Source organism: Grammomys surdaster, unplaced genomic scaffold (assembly GCF_004785775.1).
Source record: "Grammomys surdaster isolate TR1022 unplaced genomic scaffold, NIH_TR_1.0 264, whole genome shotgun sequence".
NCBI classification, from domain to species: Eukaryota; Metazoa; Chordata; class Mammalia; order Rodentia; family Muridae; genus Grammomys; species Grammomys surdaster.
The window spans coordinates 6,935,353-6,961,789 of NW_021604705.1; the positions used below are offsets into that span (position 1 = coordinate 6,935,353).

At 36.6% G+C, this 26,437-nt stretch overlaps 1 protein-coding gene across 2 annotated transcripts in view; it reads left to right on the forward strand.

Moving 5' to 3' along the window:
- Pclo (piccolo presynaptic cytomatrix protein) overlaps positions 1-26,437 on the forward strand; it is a 340,751-nt gene that overhangs the window by 290,176 nt on the left and 24,138 nt on the right. For both annotated transcript variants that reach the window (XM_028776071.1, XM_028776072.1), the window contains exon 23: positions 2,588-2,655. In XM_028776071.1, coding sequence (XP_028631904.1) covers positions 2,588-2,655 — 68 coding nt within the window. The remainder of the gene's footprint in view (positions 1-2,587; positions 2,656-26,437) is intronic.

Genomic DNA, 26,437 nt, shown 5'->3' on the forward strand with positions numbered 1-26,437 from the left:
CTCTCTCTCTCTCTCTCTCTCTCTCTCTCTCTCTCTCTCTCCCTCTTCTTTCCTTCTTTCTTTTTAACATACAGAAACATTTTAGCTTCTTGTCTGGAATAGACAGGATTACTGACAAAAAGAATCTTTTTAAGCAGTTTCTGAAAAAGAAATAGATTCTTATAGTTACAATTACAGCCAAACAGAAACATCTTGTGGAAACAAGAATTGTCAATAAACACTCTGTGTCAGAATTACTATCTGGAAGATTAAGTCCTGAGGCATTCTTTAACTTATGCTTATTTTTAGAATGCTTAAGTTTTATTTCATCATGTTATAATGGAATATAAGTACATTTAAAGGCAATTCTAAAATCCATGGTATTTCATGAAATCTTTACTCTGGCTGAGGCAACAAGAAGCAGCACGCAGCCTTTTGGCTGGTAACGAGCCAGCATTTTAATACTACTGTTTTTAAGTACTGTTAAGTCTTGTTTTGATCAAACTTTTGAGGTAGAAAGTATAAGTCAGAGGCAAACTTTTTGCTAAATTCAGAATTACTATGAGTATTATCTAATTGTTAATACTATATGCTTATTGAATATTTCTTTGCTTAGGCACAGAGCTCAATTTTCATAGACCTATCCCAATACCCTCTTGTGAAAGAAGGACGAATCCTCTCACTTAAAGATTCCTCATGGAGATAGACAAGAGACCATAAGCAAAGAGCAACCTGTGTGGTGTAAAAGTGATTCAAACACACAGAAAAACACAGAAAGAACCTAAAACATACATGGATTCGAATGGAAAGTCTATGTTATTAAAATTTATTAAAGTATAGGGTATTTTATTTTCCAAATGACACATAAGTGATATTGATACAATTCATATAAAACTTGAGTAAAAATATGTACTATAGAATGTTTAAACCGAAGTAAGCATAGAGATTTTATCAAACATTTCTCAATTTCTTGTGGTGAAGACATACAAGATCCCTTTCATAACTTCATGGAATGCCTTCTAAATATTAATTACAGTAAGATTGCTGTATAATATCATACTAGAACTTACTGATCTGTAACTAAAAATCCAATAACCAACCTTCCCTGTATCCTTCCCACCCCTTATTCCACCAGCCTCTGGTAATAACGTTCTTATATATGTGAGATGGTCATTTTTAGGTTCTAAATATGAGTGAAATCTTACAATTTTTTTTCAGTGCTTGGCTTATTTCACTTAACTCACTGCATTCTACTTCCTGTTGTTGCAAATGACAGGATTCCAATCTGTTACCTGTGATTGACATTTACATCTGTGATTAAATAGAGTCCCTGCTGTGCATCCAGCATATTTTATTCATGCATTCATAGAGTCTTTTACTGGCACATCAGAGGGTTTGGCACTGATATCTATGAATCATAGTAACTTGAGTTTCAATAAAAACTGAAGTATAGATATCTACAAAATATTGATTGTATTCCCACTGTACATATATTCCCCCGTAGGATTGTAAAGTCACATGGTGGTTTGACTCTTTAGCATCAAATGTGAAAGTCTATTCCAGCATTAACTTAAGGATTTTTATGGTTGTCATATTTTTATACTATATGTGACAGCAAAAGCCATGTCATAGCCAGAAGATAACATTTTAGAGTGTTTCTGCCCATCCTCTGGCTCTTACATTCTTTTCACCCTACTTAAGGTAGGTGAAACAGATGTAACATTTAGGGCTAGGTAGTCCTATTCTCAGTACTTTGAGGTGTTATGAGTCTCTGCATTGACCATGGCACACTGATAGGATGGTTGATGAATGTCTATACTGTCCATAGCCCCCAAATGACTATAGTGATTAAAATACCCAAAAGAGTGTACATGCCTTCTCTCTGCTCTGCACTCTTGAGAGAATTTGTGTAATATGTCAACACATTTCTACTAGAGCAAAGTAGGATCTCACTGCTGTTTTAATTTTACCTGGTGATTAGTGATGTTGAATTTTATACCTATTAGCCACTTGCTTTCATTTAAGAAATACATACTTAAGTTACAAAATTATTTCCATGTGTTTTTAAATTAAGTATTTGCCTTCTTACTAAAGAATCTGTAACACTTCATTTTTATAAAGATATAGTTCCTACTTATGTTAAAAATTAAAAACAAGAATAAATGTTTAAAATATGTTTGATTGGATCTAGTGAATATACATAATATACAATATACATATATATATGTATATGATATATACATATATATAATATGAATCATGTAGTTTCTTGTTAATGTGAGCAGTTTTAAAAGTTGTCTGTGTGTTGAAAGATATTTTTCAAATGGGAAAAATATAACAAATTCATGAGTTCAACATTTTTATAAATGAGTTTATAAATAAAATGTGTTTATTTCTGTGATATTATGTTTAGACTAACTGGGAATATTAATGAAGTTCCCATTCTAAAATTAATGTGATATAGCATAATTAACTACATGCATGTTTGCCATACAAATGATCAACTGTTGACTCTGAATACAAAATGTCATTTTATTGCCTCAAACTAAACCCCATTTGTATTTGAGGAATCCTGACTAAAGATGCCATTTTTTCCTCTTTGAAACAGAGGAAAGATGGGACAGAATGGACAAGACCCTATGAAACAACCAGGAATGGGAGTGACAGACCCTGAGGGTAAGTAACATTGGCATTGTTAAATTGTGCCATAATCTACATGCTATATTACAAACTCATCTAAGGAAAAATGATAAAAGCAGCAAATGATAAATCATTATCAAATGAGTAAGGATAACTTCTTGTTTAAGAACTGCTGGTCCAATTACCTCAATTATATTTAAATATTCGGTTCCTTGGGGTACAGAAGCTTCAAATAGGATTGTGAATTGATAAGAAAGAGATGCAAAAGAAAAGATGAACAGGGTATGATAGAGGTGGAATTCAGCCCATGCAGCTGCAGTCAAACATTGCTTAAAATGTCTAAGAAATGGTGCTGGAAAATACTATTCAAATCAAAACAACGGAACTAAATCTCTTCCTCATCTTGCACAAAAACTGACTCAAAGAGCATCAAAGGCCTTGTTGGGAGACTGGAAGCTCTGTAGCTACCAGAAGGGACATGGGAAGCAGAGCTAATGTACAGTCATAGGTAAGATCATCCCAACCGCAGGTTTCTCATTCTGTAAATCTTGGGAGTAAATGATAGTTTCCAGCTGCTATTAAAAGATGCTACATTTCCATGGTTTCTCAACAAGATTTCTTTGACTCATTTAAAATCTGTATATATTCTACCTGCTGCCATGTTCCCCAAAGTCCCATCCAATTCCTGATCCTGTACCATGCACACACACATACACATGCACATGCACACACACACATATCCACACATACACACAAACACACACACACAGTGAGAGAGAGGGAGAGAGAGATGGAAGAGAGAGAGAGAGACAGAGAGCGAGAGACAGAGAAAAGAAAGGGAGAGAGAGAGACTCTGCACAAACCTATCAATTCTCTCATATATATTATTCCCAGATCCATTACCCTGATGGCCTAGAATACAAACTCATTGGAAAGCACACTCAGACATTTATGTCCTTCCAGGAAAACAGAAAAAGCTACATATCTAGACTATGAATACAGGTGTGCATCACTCTAGTTGGTGGTGTGAACCTGGGAGAGTGAGACCTAAAAATTAGGTGGGCTGAAGTCTCACTCAGTAACCAACTTTATTCAGAGAATTAGACAATGTATACCCAAAGGGTTAAGAGGAATCACCTGAATAAGGTGTTCAATCACAAGGAAAACTGCATGTGGCAACAATATGTTTCTCCATGGAGGCCTACAAATAACAGCAGCTGAAGTAAACTCACTCCTATCTGCTATACCTGAAAGGGGCATGAAAACACATTCCAAGAACAATTACTACGTGTTTTGACAAAACTAGTTTCACAAGACTCTTGTTTTCTTGACGTTATCTCACAAGCACTCAGAATTCCCCCACACAGAGTTCTGAGATACAGCTCTATAAATTAATATATAAATATTATCTATCTGTGTATACAAATCAATGGATTTTAATTTCCTCATGTTTCTAGAGTTCAAGTTTAAAAAGAAGCACAATGCGTGTATAATTTTAGCCACTTAATCTCACCTTTCTCTGAACCTTAATGATTATAAGTAAGCTAAATCTGTATGTTAGCAGCTGTCAGTGAGACCCTGTTCATTCCATACTGCTTGCTTCCTTCCTTCCTCTCAGTCCCACACAAAACATGCTTGTTTTCTAAGAAGGAGTCAATTAGACACTGCTTCCTTTTTATTTAAATTTGTGAGTCAATCTGTTGAGGCTTCAGTGAACTGACCCTGACCACCAGTGAGTCTCAGATTAGCTATAGAACAGAAAGGCAGGGTTGAGGACGAGGAGAGGGAGGATGTAACACACAATGTGAGTGATTTATACTTATGTCCCCTTTGGGTCTAGCAGAATGTTAGACGAGTTGTTTTGGTCTTAGTTACAACTGACATTCAAAATAATCAAATTTCTAATTTTTATAGTTCTGTGAAAATAGGCGGCAAGGAATACCTAAAAAAAGATAAAGACTATGTGAAGAAATTCACAATACTAAATATAGAAACAATCAAATTAAGAATGTTACATAGAGTAGAGAGAAAATTATTAAGTGTGTTTCCTCTCAGTAGACTGGAAGAGGCATTAGTGTGTGCACACAGGCATATAAAGGCACCTTTGCTGTGCCTGAGGTGTACATAGGTGCTTTAGATAATGCAGATAACTGTCTTTGCTTCCTTCTGTTGTCAGGCAGCATAAACAGTCAGTTCAATATAAAAAGAAAAACAAACAACAAAATCAAAATAATTTGGTTTTAGACAAAGTCTATGGTTTCCTGATGGTGTTTTTACTCCCTTCAATTCTTCATTAAGTACCAGAAAAACTGCTATTGCATATATCAATATATCTATATCTATCTATATCTATCTATATCTATCTATCTATCTATCTATCTATCTATCTACCTAGATAGATAGATAGATAGATAGATAGATAGATAGATATAGATAGATAGGTATAGATAGATGATATAGATATAGATATAGATGATATAGATATAGATGATATAGATATAGATATAGATATAGATAGATATAGATAGATATAGATATATAGATATATATACATGTGTGTGTATGTATGTGTGCATGTATTGTTTTTAGATGCAGATTATTGTAGTCTTTTACTCCATGTTGAATATTTAGCATTTCTATATAAAACACAATTGTTTACAAAGCAAAAGATTTCTCACAAGAGTCTGAGGCATTTTGATGCTAAGAACTGCAGTTATTGTCATATATAAAAGTATACCATTCATTAACACTGTGAGGGGACAGAGGTATAGGACAAGATACAAGGCAATTATCCTACTGCAAATTTAAGTACAAATAATGTAAGCCTTTTTTCCTGGCATTTTAACATCTCTTTTATATAGATATATATTTATGTTCATTCCTAACACTGGTTAGTGTATAGGTCTATTCTAGGTGAAAAAAATACATTAACAAAATGCAAAATAAAAAAGTATAGGACAGAATTTACTCCCTTCAATAAGCAGACAAAAATCTAGGAACAAGTGTTTGAGTTCTCATTCTTTTTTCAAAATAAACAAAAAGATATTTTTAAAAAATCAGATTTTCCAATAGTTCGCCTCTTAAATAAGGAAAACAGATGTGTTACATAAAATACATCTGTTAACTAGATTAGAATACACAAAACTTTGTTGTAAAGTATTACTTTAATGCCCTCAAGTCATTACTTTTTCTTCTATTAAAAATAGATTTACTTTCATAACACATATTCTGATTATGGTTTCCCCTCCCCCAACTCCTCTCAGTTCCTCCTACCTCCCCTTCCATACACAGCCACACTCTTGCCTTATCTCATTAGAAATGAAACACATATCTAAGAAATTAAATAAGACAAAACAAAAAACAAAGTATAATAATGACCAAGCCAGTTCAGTCAGTCAGTGGGTTCTCCAAGAAGGGAGCAAGGATTAAAAATAAAAAGACAATTACACAACATTGTAGCATGAAACTAGCCTGTTCTTAAGCTGATGCAGGTTTATTTTTTCCCAGTCTGATTTTTGTACCATTTCAAATACATAAAAATAATAAAGTCAGTTCTAGGTTAAGAAACAAACAAGGCAACAAACACAAATAGTCGGGGAACAAACAAGGCAATAAACAAAGTTTATTAACAAGGCAAACAAGGCAATAAACAAAGTTTATTTAAACAGTTGATCACTGTTTCTAGAGGCTTATCAGGATGACCAAGATATCCAAGCCTACTTCCCTGTCCTAGCCCAAAGTCAGATTCCTGCCTGAAGCCTACTTCTTTGTTCTAGCCCAAAGTCAGATTCCTGCCTGAGCTTACTTCCATGTCCTGGCCCAATGTCAAATTCCTGGCAAGTTTGTAGAAGCAGCTCCAAAAGCTTTCTGCATCTCCCTCTTTTTAATTTCATGGACAAGACTATGTCTGTCTTAGGTTGTTCTGACATGAATGCCTTCCTTACCTATCATGGAATATGCATTATCAAAAGCAATGCAGTTCTTTCTTAGGCTGGTAAGGCTCTGTGCAGAAACTTACTCATCTCTGACTGCCAGCCTGTTAAATTAATAACTCTGTCTGGGGGTCCATTTTTAGTTTCAAGCCATGTACTTTGGCTGCCCACATGTTGATGTTTTTAAAAGCAAGTTTTATCGCAATGGGCAGAAATAAAAGTATCCCCGGAACAAGAAGGGCTAGCATGATCAAGATATATATGCCATTCTTTAAGATGGAAATACTGACTCCAGGACACAAATAATTTTATCAGCAGTATTTGCAGCATCAAAGCTCAGCAGAAAAGCATTCTTTAAGTTCATAATCTCACTATGCAAAGTTCAAATATCCAGAGAGGTGTTAGAATTATGACAAATACCCTGCAAGTATCATTGAATTTTTCCCCAATTATAGTGACTGTTGTAGTAAATTTTGGAAGTGACACAAATCCATTGGTATTTAGCATGACACTCAAGATGGTTTCTTACTTTTAAACTCTGAACTTCCTCTCCAATAATCTGAATAATATCATAAAGCGCATCAATCCATTGTTCCAAACACCTATCTAAATCCTCTTGAATCCTCAGAACGTTAGTAAAAGTTTTTGCTAAATGATTAACAAAATTGGCTCTTTTAACTTCTTGTGTCAAAGCAATTGAAGAAGCAGTGGTGCTAGCTATTAAGTAAAGCTCCTATACCAGCAATAATCAAGCCCACTAACCTCTTGCTTCTACTTAAAGCCTGACTCACTTCTTCCAGTATTTGCAAGCTTTTTTCAGAATGCCAAGGTTTTGTAATACTCACAGGCAATAAAACAAAAGCTGGTTGATAGACCACCATAACAGACATGCCAGGTTTCAACACACTGAAACAATTAGAAAGTGTACAATCAATACAACTTACATTAAATACTGTGGAAGAAACAAAAATGATTTTAACATGACCAATTAATAAAAGATTGGGAGCCTTAACACATGTACTTGTTCAAAGTCTAGATGCTGTCCCAATTTTTTTCTACTGCCAACATAACCTCATATAGAGCAAATGCTAACTTTCAGATATGCCATTGAAAATGGTCTGGTTCTGATTGCCAAAGGCCTATAGACATCTTCTTTTGATCAATGTTTGATTGGTTCTCTGCCCAATCAATAATTCCCATATTATTAGAAACATTAAACCACATTGAGGGTTGATTACAACATTCTTTCTATCCAATAACTTTCTTAAGTACCAGTTCCACACTCTCTGTGGGTTCAGATCCACAAGGTCATATCTCATAAGGATCAAGGGCAAATCCTTTACAATGTTTAGGCATGCCCATCTCTATACTTTGAGTTATGGTTTGTGAAATGTATTTTCTTCCAAATTTGAAGAAACACTGAAAAACACCTATCATTCATACTATTCTTCACAAAGCAAATAGGAATCTCATCACAAAATGCATTGAAAGTCATAGTCTTACTATAAATTAGCTACCCTGTCCAGGGAGATCCATGAAGTTGAGTGTTATTACTGGTCATGAGAATCTCCGGTCTGGACCACACTGCTGAATGTATCAGTGGTGGTAGGAACATAAGCCCAATAGACTTCACAGGGTGTTGCAGAAACTATCATCATCATCAGTAAGGGAATCAGCAGGAAGGTGGAATTGTTTGGTCCATTTGTTGCACCAGTCTTTCTAGTAGCCATTGGCCCCCACTTTCTTCCTGTGAAAAAATGTAACTGTGACCTCTTCTCCAAATGAATATAGGGTCAGGTCCATGCCATTGGCCTGTCCTAGGATCCTTCCATTTCACTGAAACATACATAGTAGAACTGTGAAGATGCCAAAAACACTCAGCAGTTGTACATCCATGAGCATCCAAATTTTTAAAATTTAAAATGAAAATACAATGATTTAAATAATTTTGTGGTACACATAGATAAAACTCCCCCATTTTTTTATGAAGATATTTTAAAGTCCCACTGGGCGTGTTCCACAATACCTTGTCCTTGAGGATTATAAGGAATCCCAGTACTATGGGTAATATTAAATTGTCAGCAGAAAGTCTTAAATGCTCGACTACAATAGTCAGTTCCATTATCAGTTTTATTCTGATTTGGAAGACACATCATTGAAAAACAACATAGGCAATGACTAATTACATTTTTAGTTGCTTCTCCTGTTAAAGAATTTGCAACTAGAAAGTTTGAAAAGGTGTCAATGGTTACATGTATATGTTTTAATTTTCCAAAATCAGAAATATTTGTAACATCCATTTGCCATAATTCATTAGGTATAAATCCTTGAGGATTAACACCATTATGTAGAAATTGAGGACATTCAGGACAAGTGTTTACAATTTGACTTACACATTCTCTAAAAATACCAAATTGTTGTCTCAAGCTATTACTATTTTTACGGTGTAAAGAATGAGATCATTTGGCGAGTTGTTCCTGTGTAAGGCCTATAATCCTGGTATACAAATCTGCTGTTTATCCCTCATCTGTTAATTGTCATGGAGAAATCCAGTTTGAATCCCCCTTGAGAATATCAAACAGAGGTTTAAGTGGTAAGCTTAAGGTGAGGTCTTAGCCAATTAACATTTCCTAACAGCTTTTGAAAATCATTTAATGTAAGTGAATTATCTTTTCTTATTTGAATTGTCTATGTCACAATTTGTTTAGGATATAATTGATGTCCCAAATATTGAAAAAGATATTGTCTTTGAATCTTTCTGGAAAAACTAATCCAAGATTTTAAAACTTGTTGTATAAGAGTAAAGGCTGGTAGTAAAACTCCTTAACAAGGATCAGCTAATAAAGCATTCATCAATATAATGAATAATACACACAGAAGGATTGAAAGTCCTAGCTTCTTCTGTTGAAGCACCAACAAATTTTTGACATAATGTAGAGCTATTACCCATTCCTTGAGGGAAACCTTCCAATGATATCGCTTCATGGGTTCTTTAAAATTATAAACAGGAACACAAAATACAAATCTTTTAGAATCATCAAGATGCGAAGGATTAGTATAAAAACAATCTTTTAAATCTATGATAATTTTATATGCAATTTTTGGAATGTCAGCTGGAGTAGGTAAGTCAGGTTGTAATGCTCCCATAAGTTCAATAGTTTCATTAACCTTTAGTAAATCTTGCAATAATCTCCACTTACTTGATTTTTTCTTAACTACAAATATAGGTAACTTCCAGAGGAACAATGTGACTAACTCGCAATTGTTCCTGCACTAACTATTGAGTGGCCAGAATTTTTTTTGAAGTAAGAGGCCACTGATTGCCATACAGGAACATCACTTTTCCAAGTAATCTTATCTACTTGGAGGGCAGGCTTCTCAATGGTCTCCATTAAAAATACCCTAGACCGGTAGGTGGAAAATATCCTTGGTGGCCTTCCTTGTTCTCCCAGTGTAAGAGATAACTGCTTTTTCAGGACTCTGACTTTACCCTATCCCTTGTAATTGAGTAATGGTCATTGTTTTAGGCTAAGATCTAGGCCGATAATCAGACTTTTTACCTATACACCTGCTCTTGTATCCAGCAACCCTGTAAAAAAATTTTTCTATTTATTCTTAAAACTAGTTCAAGTCTTTCAGCTTTTATTGCTTGGACCCAATAAGCATCTGAAGAACTAGATCCTTTTGCTCCATGAACATTAGCTTCAACCTTATTTTTTGTCATAACCAATGGTATAAGGAGTAATTGATCAATTCTCTGTCTGGGTTGAATGACAGAAATATGGTAGGTAAAGAAGTCATAATTTAATTTCCCCAGTGTAATCTGCATATATAACTCCTGGGGAAATCATCAATCCTGCCATAGTGGCACTGCTTCTTCCCAGTAACAATCTACAGTTACTGACAGTAATGGACCATATGTTTCAGTAGGAAGAGCCTGCATTCCCATTTCAGGAGTTAATACTGGGTAGGCAGAGGGACTGAGATCCAGTCCTGCACTATCTGGAGTGGCTCAGAAGAGATGTTGAAAGGATTGTTTTGCTGAGGAATGAACTGCATTGCCCCATAATATTGTTTTGGGGCTTTGGACTGGATATCTCTCTGTTTCCCTAAGGGAGAGGATTTTCTAAGTCATCTCTCTTAGACCTGCATTTATTAGCTCAATGTGTCCCTCTCTTATATCTAAGACAGGCTATTGTTTTTTTCTCATTATTTTTCTTAGTTTTATTTGGACAATTCCTCACTAGATGCCCTGTCTGTCCACACCCAAAAATCTTCCAGGAGGCTCATTAATCCTCCTCTTTCCTTTTCCAGTCTGTTGAAACAAATCTTGTGTAGTTTTTCCCTGTAGTACTGTGGCCATGGCCACACCCTGCACATAAGAGGGACAAAGGTCAGAACACAATCTAATAGTCTGTAATAGTTCCAGTCCTTCTATAAGGTCTCATGGCAGTCTGACAGGCTGTTTGCCTTCTCATAAGCCAGTTGTTTTACTAAAAGCATTCTAGCATTAGCATCTCCAAACACTCTCCCTGATGCTTTAATCAGCATATCAACAAACTCCTAAATAGGCTCATGTGGTCCCTGCCTAATTTTTGACATATCTTGAGACAAATCCCCTTTATTAGGCAAGATGTTCCAGACCCTACAAGCAATAGCACCAATTTGGGCATAAGTACCAGGATTAAATTGTAACTGATTCTATATATCCTGATATCAACCTTTTCCTGTTAACATCTCAGAAGTAACTGTATTGCTACCTCTAGCATTTAGCTCCTCTGTCTGCTAACATCTTTCAAAAAATTCTATTTTCCATATTAGATAATCTCCTCCCTGCAAACATGCATGAGCTATTCCCAATGTGCAGTCAGAAGCGCCTCAGTGAATAGGCCATCTAACATGGCCATGGTGGATGGAACATTGGGTCCACACTGAGCACAAGCAGTTTTTAATTCCTTTAGCTAGCTGTTTAAAAGGAATGTGAGTGTGGTATATCTAACAGAGTTCCCTTGTTGATCCTGCACTTCAAACACAGCATTGGAAGACATATCCTTGTATTTCTTCCCCTCATTCTACAGCTTGTTTTAGTCCTGCCTGAAGAGGTGATAACAGAGTAACACTAGGATGTAGATTTAAAGTAAGAGGTTTCCGCTCATTTTTGTTACTTTTAAAAGTCACTGGAGGAGACAAAAATCTTGATTTTTGGCACTACTATTGGTACATCCTCCTAAGAATCTGAACTTCCACTACTCTTTTTTTTTTTCTCTAAGAACTTGCTTAAATCTTTCAACAAGCCAAGCTAATTCTTTTTGTTTCATTTCTTCTGTCTCTGGAATATCCTTGCCTGTTCCTTTGCAAGAATTACATTAAGAGAATTCTGAAAAGGAGGCCAATACTCATTATGATACTTAGCAGCCTCTTTCTCCAATTAAATTTTGTCTCTGGGTGTAGCTGACCACTCTTTCCTGCCTTGTCTGAAACCTCAAAAATAGAAGTCCAGATGGAACAGCTTTGTCTTTCTTCTTGCTTTCACTATCTGCATCTTCCAATATCTTAACTAATTTTATACTTTCATGTTTAGGATCTGAAGTATCTCTAACTAAGGTCTAAAGGCTAAAAGCATCTCTGGGAATTTTTTCAGGGCCATGAGTTGTATAGTATCCTTTTATGCCTTCTCCCACTTTTTCCCATGTCTATAAACTTACTGACTTCCTCAGGAAACCAAGGACAAATTTCTTCTATAAAAAATCATAAACTTGGTAAGTTGCTTTTGACTTCTATTTGCTCTTCTAACTTTCAGCATATTTTTAAGCAGATATACAAAACACATTCTACCATTTCCTTGCCCCATTCTTATGGGGTTTACTCACTTCTGGCACAAACTTTCTTATGCACATGCTTCCTAATCCTACAGTGTCCTTCAGTGTATCTCCTTGCTGAAGCTGGACATTGAGGCATGACCAGTCCAAGTCAGCTCAGTAAGTCAATGGGTTCTCCAGGGAGGGAACAAGGAAAAAAAAAGACAATTAGACAACAATGTAGCATGGCCCTAGCCTGTTCTTGGCTGAAGTGGGTTTATTTTTTCCCAGTCTGCTTTTATATCATTTTAAGTACATGTAAATAATAAGGTCAGTTCTAGGTTAAGGAACAAGCAAAGCAATAAACACAAATGCTCAAGGAACAAACAAGGCAATAAACAAAGTCCCATGATCATTGTTTCAAGGGACTTATAAGGATGACCAAGATATCTGAGCCTATTTCCCTGTCCTAGCCCAAAGTCAGTTTCCTACCTGAGCCCGTTGTCAAATTCTGGCCACATTTCTAGAAGAGGCCCCAAAATCTCTCCACATATGACAATGCAAACAAACAGAATAAAAAGAACCAAAGAAAGAGAACAAGAAACATGTATAGATGCATACACAACACACAAATACACACACATAGACACACACATTTGCACACTCAGAAATCCCATAAAAACACAATACTGGAAGCCATGATATATATCCAAAGACCTGTAAAGTTGGAAAAACAAAGCTTATAAAACACTAAGAGAAAAAGAACCTAAAAAGATTTCATTTAGTCTGTTTTATGTTGGCCATGTACTGCTGAACATGAGGCCTACCTTCAAGAACAGTTTCTTTCTCCAAATTAGATTATTTTAAAAGTAACTCTCAAGGAGAAAAAAAAAATGAAATTCATATGAAGACTCTTAGTCAGAGCATAACAATAGTTGTTTGAAAGATAGCCAATAATTTATTCCAAATTGTGTAGTTTCTTCCTTATTGCACCAATACCCATACTATCTCTCTTACATTTCCAGCACTTGTTATTGTTAAACATGAGCAAATATATTATGAATAAGACAGTGCTAAATAACTGATTGGAGAATACAGTGATCAAGTACCCTAGGAACCAATCTGAATGACTGCTTGATCTATGTAGTATAATTCTAGCTCATGCCATCCAGGAAGCATTCAGGTGGGCACAGTTGTGCTGTGTAGATTGCTCATGTCTATGCCATACTTGTGTTTTAATATTTTAAGAATTGCTCTGAGAAAGTGTTTTCTATGACACAAAGAAGAACTGTTATGAAAATGCATACCAAAATATGTGCTTTGGAGATGGTATCCTTAGGAAGAATTGTAGTAGCCCCAGATGTAAAAGTGGGGGCATGACTATCATTGTAAATTTTAGAAGTAACATAACTCCATTGATATTTGGCATGACACTGGAGATGGCTCCTTACTCTTAAACTCTGAACCTCCTTCCAATAATTTAAATAGGATAAAGAGCATCAGTACGATATTTCAAATGCCTATCTAAATCCTCTTGCATACTCAACACATTAGTAACATTTTTTTGCTAAATGATTAACAAAAGTAGCTGTCTTAACTTCTTGTGTCAAAGCAATTGTAGAAGCAGTGGTGCAACTAATGTAATTAAAGCTGCTATATCAGCAATAATCAAGCCCACTACCCTCTTGCTTCTGCTTAAAGCCTGACTCACTTCTTCTAGTACTTGCAAGATTTTTTCAGAAAACCAAGGTTCTGTAATACTCAAGGCAGTAAGACAAAAGCTGGTTGATAGACCTCCATAACAGGCATGCCAGGTTTCAACATACTGACACAATTAGAAAGTATACAATCAATGCAACTTACAATAAATACTATAGTAAAAACAAAAGTAATTTTAACTGGACAATTAAAACAACCTTAACACATGTACTAACACTTGTTTGAAATCCAGAACATGTCCCAACTTTATCTCTTACAAACATAACATCATAGAGAACTGCAGCTAACTTACAAACATGTCTCTGAAAATGTCCAGATCCAGCCTTCCAAATAAAGATTGTTATTTCCAATATTGGATTGATTTCTAGACCAGTCCATGATTGAGTCTGATCACCTTTAAGAAAAATACAACTAGTCACCTTTAAGAAAAATATAAGAGTCATTATAACTTCTCTTCTTGATTCTCTGTCTCATAAGGTCTAAAAATTTGAAGCAAGACAGCTTGTCCCATCTGAGATATATGAAAGCAAAGGTGAGTCAGGAACATATGACCAATACAGCTTCCCAGTCACCATTGTCAGGGCACTCAACTAGCTTACAGGTCAACATCATTCTTTGTCTCAGCATCAGTATGTCTCACCAATCACTCTGGCAGCCACCATGCTCCTTCATCATCCTGCAGAAGAAAATACAAACATGCCCTCTTCCCCATATTAGATACCTGATTGGGATCATGCCATATGCCAGTAAGTGTATCCTTCCTTTTCACCTAGGCATAAGTATGCCTAGTTGTAGGGTGCCACAGACACTCAGTAGAAAGTTTCTTGGCATCCAAACTTTTTAAAAATTTAAAATAAGAAGAGCATGACTTAAAAAAAATGTGTGGTATATAGGGATATACCTCTTCCTTTTTTATTTGATGAAGATATTGTTTTAAAGGCCCATGGGCCCCATCCACAGTACCTTGTCCCTGAGGATTATAAGGAATCCCTGTAATATGAGTAATTTTAAATTGTTGACAAAAAGTTTCAAATGCTCAACTGCAAAAGCCCATTTTTTTTTATTGGATATTTACTTATTTACCTTTCAGATGTTATTCTCCACTCCAAAATCCCTTACCTGAACCCTACTCTTCCTACTTCTATGAGGGTATGTCCCCACCCACCCACCCATTCCTGCTTCCCTGCCCTCAAATTCCCTGATGCTGGGGCATCCAGCCTTCCAGGGACCAAAACTACCCTCAGCTCCCTATACAGCTGGTGCCATGGTTCCCTCTACATGTGTTCCCAGGTTGGAAGTTTAGCCATGAGAGCTTGGTTGGTATTGTCGATCTTCTCATGGGGCTGCCAGACCCTTCAGCTCCTTCACTCTTCTCTCTAACTTCTCCATTGTGGACCCTGTGACAAGTTTAATGGTTAGCTATGAGAATGTGCCTCTGTTTATGCCAGGCTCTGTCATAGCCTCTCAGGAGACAGATACATCAGGCTCCTGTTAGCATGGACTTCCTGACATTCACAACAGTGTCTGCCTTTGGTGACTGCACATGGGATGAATTCCCAGGTGGGAAAGTTTCCAAACAGTCCCTCCTCCAGTCTCTGCTCCCTACTTTGTCTCCATACTTGCTCCCATGAGTATTTTGGTACTCCTTCTAAGAAGGACCAAAGCACTCATACTTTGATCTTCCTTCTTCTTGAACTTCATGTGGTCTGTGAGTTGTGTCTTAGGTATTGTGAGCTTTTTGGCTAATATCCACCTATCAGTGAACACATACCATGTGTGTTCTTTTGTGACTGAGTTACCTCACTCAGGATGATATTTTCCAGTTTCATCCATTTGCTTAAGAATTTGATGAATTCATTGTTTTTAATAGCTGAGTAGTACTCCATTGTGTAAATGTACCACATTTTCTGTATCCATTCCTCTGTTGAAGGACATCTGGGTTCTTTCCAGCTTCTCACTGATTAAATAAGGCTGATTAGGAAAAAGTTTAAGGACACTTGCAGGATATTTGGCATAATTCTAATACCTCTCTGGATGTTTTAACTTTGCATAGTGAGATTATGCACTTAAAGAATGCTGTTCTGCTGAGCTTTGATGCTACAGATAATGCTGATAAAATTATCCATGGCTTGAGGTCAGTATTTCCATTTTGGTCAAGCTTCAAGAATGACATACATATCTTGATCATGCTAGCCGTTTTAGTCCTGGGAATACTTTTATTCTTGCCCATCCTTTGAAAGCTTGTCTTTAGCAACATCAACATGTTGGCAGCCAAAGTACATGACTTCAAACTGAAAACAAACCCCCAGACAGAGTTATTAATTTAACAGATTGGCAAGCCAAGAATGGGTAAGATTCTGAACAGAGCCTTACCGACCTAAGACATAAGTGCATTGCTTTTGATAATGCATATTCCATGATGGGTAATGAATGCATTCTTGTTAGAATGACTTAAGACAGGTTCAGTCTTGTTTATGCAATAAAAATGGGGGAGATGTGGACAGTTTGGGGGGTTACTCGGCAGGAATATGACATTGGCCAATGACAAGGAAATGGGCTGCAGGCAGGAATCTAAATCCTAGGCTAGAACAAAGAATTAATTTCAGGTAGGAATCTAAATCCTAGGCTAGAAAAAAGAAGTTATTACAGGCAGGAATATAAATCTTAGACTAGGACAAAGATGAAGGCTTCAGACATGAAAATGACTTTGGGCTAGAACAGGGAAGTAGGCTCAGATATTTTGGTCATCCTGATAAGCCCTTAGAAATAGTGATCAGTGATCATAGAAGCAATCATGGGACTTGAAGCACTAGGTCCTGTCCTCAGCCAGAGGAGAGCAAGTGATGCTCACATAAGAGTGCTCAGCTTGTTTGCTCCACTTTCTACAGTTCAAGGTCTCTTGTCCAGGTATGGTTCCACCCACAGTTAGCACAGGCCATTACCTTGCTTGTTTATTGTCTTGCTTATTCCTTGACTATTTGCATCTATTGTATTGCTAGTTCCTCAACCTGGAATTGACCTTAATACTTGCATATAATTAAAATGGTATAAAAACAAAAAGGAGAAGGAGGGATGGGATAGCGGGTTTATGGGGGAGGGATAACATCTGAAATGTAAATAATAAAATATCCAATAAAAAGAAAAAAGATAGGGGTATGGTTTTTGAAATAGAGGTGTGCTGTGGCTGCCTTGAAAAATGCATGAGGCCTATACATGTGTTCATGGGAAGAACAAATTTTAAATTGAGGAACTATCTGAGGAAAAAGGTAGAGAGTGTGCTTGCTTGTTAGTTAAGATGTCAATTTGATAGAATCTAGGTCACCTGGGAAGATCTTCCCCTGGACATGTTTGTGGGAATTATAGTGAGTATGTTTATCACTGGGCAATGGCCTGTCCTAACTGTGAGTGGAACCATCCCCTGGGCAAGAAACCTTGAACTGTAGAAATTGGAGCAAACAAGCTGAGCACTCTCATGTGAGCATCACTTGCTCTCCTCTGGCTGAGGACAGGACCTAGTGCTTTAAGCTCTTGCTACCTTGTTTGCCTGCCATGATACGTTAAACTGTGAACTAACATAAACTCTTTTACATTTTTAAAAAATTATTGTATGTAGTTTGCCTATATGCATGCCTTGTGCGTATAGTTGTGGTGGATGAAGAATACATGAGAGATCCAAATAGGAAAAAGACTCATATATGGGAATATAGTGGAACTAGAACTGAAGATGCAGGTCTGAATTTGAACAAAGAGTTCAGAATGGTGATGTAGTAACAATTGTAACTAACAGAAACCAGACACTGTAAGGACATTATTACTTTTAAGTCCTATCTACCAGACACTAGAAATATCTCAGTGGTACAATGTAGGTTGTGAATTCTTGCAGTTCACATAAAATGAAACTGTGGTTCAGAAGAGTCTGCTGGCTTTAATAGCTATGTGAAGATGCAAACCCCAGTGTATCTGATTCTGTGGCCTGGGTATATCATCAGCCTATACCACTGTATCATTGGATGTAAGCATGTATTTAAAGTTGTTGAGGATCACTAATTGTTGAGGTAATTATTTAAAATGGCCTCTGGCTCAGGCCAACTATCTAAGCTGCAGCAGCTCTGCCTAGCCCATCCGCCATGTTTCTCGGACAGAGGCCACATGTGTTCTGCAGCTAGAAGTGGCCAACTAGAAACACCAGCCCTGCCACCCATGAGACTTCAGCGTGGGAGATGGCTCAATCTCCCACGCTGTCTCTGCAGGGCTGGGCACTGCCTAGACTATCCAGCCATCCATGTAGGCCCAGTAGAAAGATGAGACTCTAATGCTTAAAGATTAATCAAAGGCTATATATTTGGTAATGAATAGTAACAAGATACCCATACAATCAGAAGTGTAACTCAATACCCAACCTAGATATACCAACTACCTTTGACTGCTACAGACACGTGAACATCTGCCTACAGCTCCTCACTCTCTCGTTCTCCTCTCCTGTCTCCTAGCTCCTCCTCTTCCTTTTTTCCTCCTCTCCTCCTTACTCCTCCTCTTCTTCTTCCTCTCCTAACTCCTCCTACATTATCTCCTCCTACAACTAATGACAATGGAAAGTACAAAGCATGTAACTGCAGTCCATGAGTGGCTGGAGACATAGTACTAAAACAAAAGGTTGAGATCAATGCCTTAGTACAGATATTTGAAGCTGTGGCATCCCTTCATAAATTTCAGTGAAAAACATGGCTAAATTCATGTATAACTTACAGATTTCTTATTTTTAAGTGTTTGTGTATTCCTTATCTATATAGGAAAAGTTAAATAGATAATTGTTTGTATCATATTCTAATTCTTTTCTGAAATAAAAGACAATATTTCATTACTGAAATAAATTTATCAATCTTTTCTGTGTGAAAGGCAATAATCATTCAAGTTTCCCATAAGCACTGTTTGAACAAACGTTCATTTTCTCATCACTCTGAAATAACACATCAATCAGAGTGAAAAGTTTGAAGTAGTTGTGTCATGTATTATTTTAGTGTTTACTATCTTTGTCAATGCCATTTTCATTATATTATTTAAATTTTATTATACACACATGCAAATTACCTTCAAACACACACTGATCCCCATGTACAACTATGAGGCACCAAAAGAAAATAAGGGTAAGGAACATAAATGATGGGAGAAGTGGAATCTTAAGACTATAGCGTGCAATGGGTATCAAGAACTCCACCAACAAAATCTGGATCAAAATAAGGAGACTGTCTCTAGTTATTAAAAAGTTTTAAAACTGAAATTCATTTTGTGGTCTAAGAGATGCTTTTTCACTCAGAAAGAAGATATCAGTACTAGGGCTGAAAACTCATCCATCTGTAGGGCTCCAAAGACTTAGTTGAAGTGGAGTGAGTCTCCAGAGAAGCAAATTAGTGCACATGTGCACATAGCAGCCAAGTTCTAACAGTGTGCTCCCTCACCTGTAGCTCTGCTTTACTCAGTTCATGGGAACCATAACTAGAGAATACCTGCCTGAGTGAAGTCCAAAACCAGAGTGAACAATATTCTGTGTGTACACCTGTCCCTTAGCTGAATTGTGGCACTCTCTAATGAACAACCCCCAAAAAAGTCACATTATGTATACATATAAGTAGATATATACAGAATGTCATGCATGGCAAAGGAAAACAAAAGCTATGGGAATTAAAATATCTTCTTTAATCTCATTCAAAATTTTATATTATTCACATTTTTATACACATTTGAGAGAACTAGGCTACAAATGGGTACTAAGTGAGGTTTCAGGAGAAGAGTGAGAAAAGGGTTAGGGTTAGAGGTTAGGGCTAAGGGATTAAGGTTAGGATTAGAGTTGGGGGATTAGGGATAGTTAGGGTTAGGGGTTAGGGTTGGACTAGGGGGTTAGGAGGCTAGGGACTTGGTGATTAGGGAGTTGGGGGTTCAGGGGTTAGGGGTTTAGGGGGTTAGAGGGTTAGGGTTAAAGTTAAGGTTAAAGTTGAAGAAGTAATATGCCTAACCAAACAACAAATAGAATTACTATTGGTGGAAATACTGGAACAATGAAAGATAATTACAGAAACATCTGAAGAATTAAAAACAATTTAATTGGGGGGGACTCATAAATCCCCACATCTATAATGTAGCTATATATGATTGAAAGCTGCTAGGAGAGGAACAAAGTTAATTTTATTGTTATTTTACCTTTTTTTTCTTTTTGCTATTGTTGTTTCATGGTATTTTTGTTGTTGTCTTGTTTTTTTTTTGTTTTTTCCCCCCAGACAGGGCTTTTCTGTGTAGCCCTAGCTGTCCTGGAACTTGCTATATAGAGAAAACTGACCTAGAACTCAGAGATCTGCCTGCCTCTGTTTCCTGAGTGTCAAAAGTAGAAGAGTGCACCATCACACCTATATTGGGAGTTAGTTTTCTTTAAGTGTGTGGTACTGGTAGGTGGAACTCACTCCAGTAGATGACCCCATCCCCAAGAGTGTAGCCTGCCCTAAATGAAATGTATGCGATTTTTAAAATATGGGAACACAAAGTATGGATGGGGGGTTAAAGAAAGGATGAAAATGATGAGAATAAAACACTAAAAAAAAGCCCATGCATTAAGAAAGAAGCAATTAAAAAAGTAATTAATGATTTGGGTGAAAACCAAATAAATCTAGTAAAAACTCCATTTAATTTTCTATTTGTCTCAGCAATGGGAAAAATATTCAATACTGTACATACTAAATTAATTAAGATTATAATGTGATAATATCAGAAGAATAAGGAAAGACAGGGACAAGAGTTTGGTCATCTACTGAGATAAATTTTCTTTTAACAATCAATGCATTAAAAGGTAAATTTGCATATACAGTATATAAAACTTTATTGAGAAATGTGAAGGTAGGAAAAACTAAACTATGCTGATAGAAGTGTTTTCATGGTATTTTTATTAGCATACTTTTATTTGCAATTTTACTAAGAATTTGACAAAATGAACTATTGAGATCTGAACTTTGATCTTTTTAAAGAAGTCATGTATATTAAGTGATGTGTGAGGAGATTAAAGGATTAATATTGTGAACAGGAAAAGGACTGTTATATTAATGCAGTAAATATAGAACTTCCCAGTTTTGTCCTGAATCATAACTATCCAAATATTTTAAACTTTTTAGTGATAGTGTTTGCAACAAAGTACTGTCTTTTGCTTTGGGTTTGTTGGTGGTAGTCATGGTGGTGGTGGTGGTGGTAGCTTTTTTTGTTTTGTTTTGTATTGTTCTAAAATTGGATATTACTGTATAGTATAGGCTGGCCTAAAACTTGTTCTGTAGATTAGGCTGGCCTTGAACTCACACATTTCAACTCACCTGCTCTGCCTCCAGTACTGGAATTAAAGTCATACTTCAATGGACTCACTTAAGACCTGTGACCACCACTGTTATATAGAGGATTCTCACTTATAAAGAACCTGACTTCAGATGGTGACAGGTAATAGCAAAACCTCTGGAAATTGAGAACATGTGTGGTACAATTTATTAGATTACTTATTTGCACTCCAAATTAAAAGATATTTATAACTATTTAGCACAAAAAAGTCAAAATTTTGAACATGCTAAAGTTCATTAATGTAGATTTGCTCTCTGACCTTTAAGGTTACTATTTTCTCTGATTAAAATATATTTTTACTTTTCTTGCCCAGCAAATCTGGAAGAAGTACAGTTTTCTATAAAGCAAAATGTTTTATCTATGATTAAAAAAAAAAAAAGCTTCATTGACCCAGTATCATATCTCCCCGTAAAACCAGCATTTCATATAATCAAGCCACATGTATATCAGTTAATATCCTCTGAAGAAATCACACTGCTTGTGTGTTAAGTGTTCATTATTCTCCAAAGCACTATTTAAGTCACTGCATTTGAGAATTCCACTGCAGTCAGCAGACGCAGATTTAATTCTGTTACCATCCAATGAAGATGCTTACTTATCCAGGAAATTGCTCACCAGTGTGAGTTCTGTAATTTACATTGTACTCTCAAGCTCAGATAACACCGATGTTATAGAATACTGCTATGACAGTGTTCTGTCTTGCAAGCTTCATCAAGGCAGTGCTGCAGCTAAAATACGTTCATTTTACTTGATGATTCATTATTTTAAAAAGTTACATACACCACACCTTAATAACAACAACAAAACTAACATAGATACCACTTATCTGCCAACTAGTCTGTGAGGATCTTTAAAAAAATAGTAACTCTCCCCGCCCCATATCACAATATATTATTCCTAGTACCCTGCAAGGTACTAACACAAAATACTCACTAAATATTTTTGATCAAAAATGAATGCAGAACTCAAAACTGAGATAAACTAAAGGCAGAAAAAGCATAGTGACCCCATGTGAACATGACATAAATATTGACACCCAAATACTGAGAATTTTAAAAACAAGATGCTTTAACACCTACCACACCAAGAATCTTGAGAACTGATGTTTCTCATATTTGCTAATGCATGGCTTTTAAAGGAGTCACCACATAAGACTTGAGTAAAAACGTATTTATAATCCTATAATTGGCATTAGTAATTTTTAAGTCTTCATGTTTGTAGTCCGTATTTTTTTAATGAGGACAGGAGGAAGTAGCCATTACTGAGTTTCTTCCACAGACTTGTGTATAATTAGGGTATAATCTCTTAGAGGTGAATGCACATTTAAATATTAAGGAACTCTGCATTTAAGCTTAGACTGTGAAAGTTTTCTGGGAAGAAGAATTTTTTTCAGATAGCTTTGGGAAAAAAACATCTGTAGCATATCTAGAATAATTTGAGTTGGAGATTCATGGTCAAAGATTATGCAACATGAAAGAACATGAGACATAGGTGAGCCTTGTCATACTTCTCTTCAGTTTTTTGTAGTTTTGTACTGGAGGAAGTAGTGGGATGCAGGGCTCAAAATAGAGACACAACTCAGATAATTTATAAAATAAGAGATGCCATTGTCATGAACCAGCCTGGGCTTGGAGAGGAGTTCCTGAGAGAAGGAGTGCCTAAGAGCAGAGAGAAAAGAAAGAGCTTTCTCTTGTAATTCTAGAACCTCTTTGCTCATCTCTTGAAGACCAAATGCCCAATCTTTTATTTACATATCAACCCAGTCATTACTTTAGGTTCCCTTTTGATTATTCCAAGAATCAGCATCCCATGACCCCAGTCCCTTGATTCTTAAAAAGAGACAGTAAGCACATTTTTCCTTTTTGCATTGAAAATAAATTCAAAGATCTGCCTGTCTTTGTTAAGCACAAACAATAAACTAGCTGAGTGAGATCTGCCTTAAACTAACATTCCTATCATGGCTGCTCCTGGACCTAAACTTCTTCTGTCCCAGGCTGACCTTGAACTCAGGAATCTGTGTTTCTTCGTAAGCCTTTGTAAGCATAAGCAATAAACTTAGCTGGGTGGGATCTTGCTCTGTAATCACCATTCCCCACATCTACATATGTCCTTCCTTTGTATCTTTCTGACCAGCTGACTCAAAGTGCAGCAGCTGCCTTTTGTTCCTTTACATCTGTGAAGCTCCTTATACAATTCATATTGCATCCTTATATTTTTCATAGTTGAGAAATTACTCAACTTTCAACTCATATTTTCAGAGTTCTTTCCCAGAGTATGAGTGGTTGGTCTAAAGGTCTCACCATTTGCCATTTTGCTGAGATATAGACACACCTTTGCTTCCCATGCTGTTTCTAATTATCACGGAGTCATAAACCTTGGCAGGGTGGGGATGGAGCATTCCTCAATTAAACTTAGCAGGGAAAATAGCTTCCAAAGGACAAATGTCACATAAAAGAGAGAGGGGGGAAGGGAGAGAGAGGGAGAAGGAGAGGGGGAGGGGTGGGGGAGAGAGAAAGGGAGGGGAGGGGGAGGGGAGAGAGAGACAGAGACAGAGACAGAGACAGAGACAGAGAGAGACAGAGAGAGAGGAACAAGATTTACTCCCACAGCAACCATTGACACTCATGGAGGCCCAAGTACTGCTGGCTCATTTCCAGGGGTGGGTACCATGTTATGCTGTCCCTATCATGGCTATGTTGGACTTGGCATACCATCAGGAAGAAATTTGACCCATACTGTAGTTAGGCAGTTCAAAGATGCAGATGAATTCAAGAAGGAAAGTTTCACTACTTTGCAAGAGTTAAGGTGGAACGTGAGGAATCATACCTGCATCAAGGAGTTCATTAGAAAGCTCATCAAGAGTCTACATAAGAAATGGTGAGATGTGAGAATTTGGTAGAAAGAGAGACAGAAGAAATGGGGACAACCCTGGAAAGACAAGTGTCCTAAGCATGATTCAGAATGTGTCATGTAACTTGAAGCCTGTCAGTACACAGGTGACATGAAGCAGTAATGATGATCAGTAATTAATGGAAAGTGATTTCTGAAGATGAAATGCAGAAAGAATTAACATTAAGGGAATGTAGAAATGAAAGTAAGGTGAACGGAAGAAAAGTGGGATGCAGACCCATACTTCATAGGTTCTTAAAGGAAAAAAAAGCTGTGAATTCAAAGCCATCTGGCATGCATTTGAGAATACATTTTAAACAAGAATTAAAAGACTAAAATGGATTTTAAACTAAATGAATATTTTATATTTCACTTTCTTAACTTTGTCAGTTTATATAGTGACATTGATCTGCTGTTCTATGTACAGAAAGTTTGATGAGTATTGTCTCAAATATACTGGTGTGGGGTGTGGGAGTGGTTGGTGTTGGGGTACCCACAGTGAGGAAAATGAATCTCTGACTAACAAGTTTGGATGCATTTTGCATCTAAGGTGCTATATAAAGAGAACAAATACTGACAATGCTACCATAATGTACTTAGAACAAGTTGAATCAAAGTTAACAATTGTACACTAGGGGAAAACTTATACATATATATCAACAGATGCACTTTACAAAGATGTTAGGAGAACTTTAGAGAATTTCCTTGAACTGGAAGAAATGGAATTTATCAAAACCATTTTCTCTGATAGGTAACTGATAATATTATTTTGTATTTTAAAATTTTTCTTTCATTGATTAATTTTTTATTAATCCAGACCATCAAACCTATAAGAAGTTGAACAGTTTCAATCTACCAAGCCAGCTTTAGGGTCCTAAAGTAACTGTGTTTCCTTTATGTTTAATGTCTACGCTGAGTGAGACAGGCACACTTACTTTGGCTTCTAAGGGCTTTAGTCAGTAGAAGGGTAGGTAGCTCACATTTACTTCAGTTGCTGTCTTAGTTAGGGTTTTACCGCTGTGAACAGACACCATGAGCAAAGCAAGTCTCATAAAAGACAACATTTAGTTGGGGCTGGCTTACACATTCAGAGGTTCAGTCTAGTATCATCAAAGCAGGAACATGGCAGCATCCAGGCAGGCATGGTGCAGGAGGAGCTGAGAGTTCTACATTTCCATCTGAAGGCTGCTAGCAGAATACTGACTTCCAGGCAACTGAGATGAGGATACTATAGCCCAAGTTCACAGAAAAACACCTACTCCAGCAGGGCCACAACTTCTAATAGTGCCACTCCCTGGACTGAACATATACAAACCATAACAACTGTTACCACAATTGAAAGAACAGGAACAATTTTCCCATAATGTACTTTGTGGCAGATGTCTTCTCTCAACTGTTTTACTTTCAATTGTCTGGTAGATCGAGTTAATTTCCTTTTAAATAATAATAATTGGCTGAACCCAAAGTTTAGATCCATTTGCTCAATTTAGTTGATTTTGAGATGGGTGTGATATTTCTCAGCTAATTTTCAGTTTATTTTTCATAGTTATCTGTGGTGTTATCTAGGTAAAGCAGGTGTGAGCTTTTGGCTTAAGGGGATTTTGGAGCTCTGAATGTGATCTATTTTCAGAATGTGTTTTCCCTGTGACTTTGGGAGCACGGATTAGCAGTCTGTGATTGATATTTTCATATTTTGTATCTAAGGTTTTAAGTTTATTATCCTTACTAAAGTATTTACATATGTTTCAAAAAATATTCATGAGAATAATTGTTTTTAAAATTAAAATTGTTAAGTAAAATACAAATGAATACTTAAAATCTGGTTTTAAAAGGTATGTACTGACTATTGTGTCTGAGGTGACTATTTAACATAACAAAGTGGACCTAGTCTCCAGATTCTCCCTGCATTGTTTAGTCCCTACCTAAACTTTCCAGACCAAGGGCTGGGCTTCCTCTCCCTCTCTGGTCCTTCACTATAAAAACCTGACATTTTGCTTCACTATCTCTCTCTCTCTCTCTCTCTCTCTCTCTCTCTCTCTCTCTCTCTCTCTCTCTCACACACACACACACACACACACACACAGACAGACAGACAGAGAGAGAGACAGAGAGAGA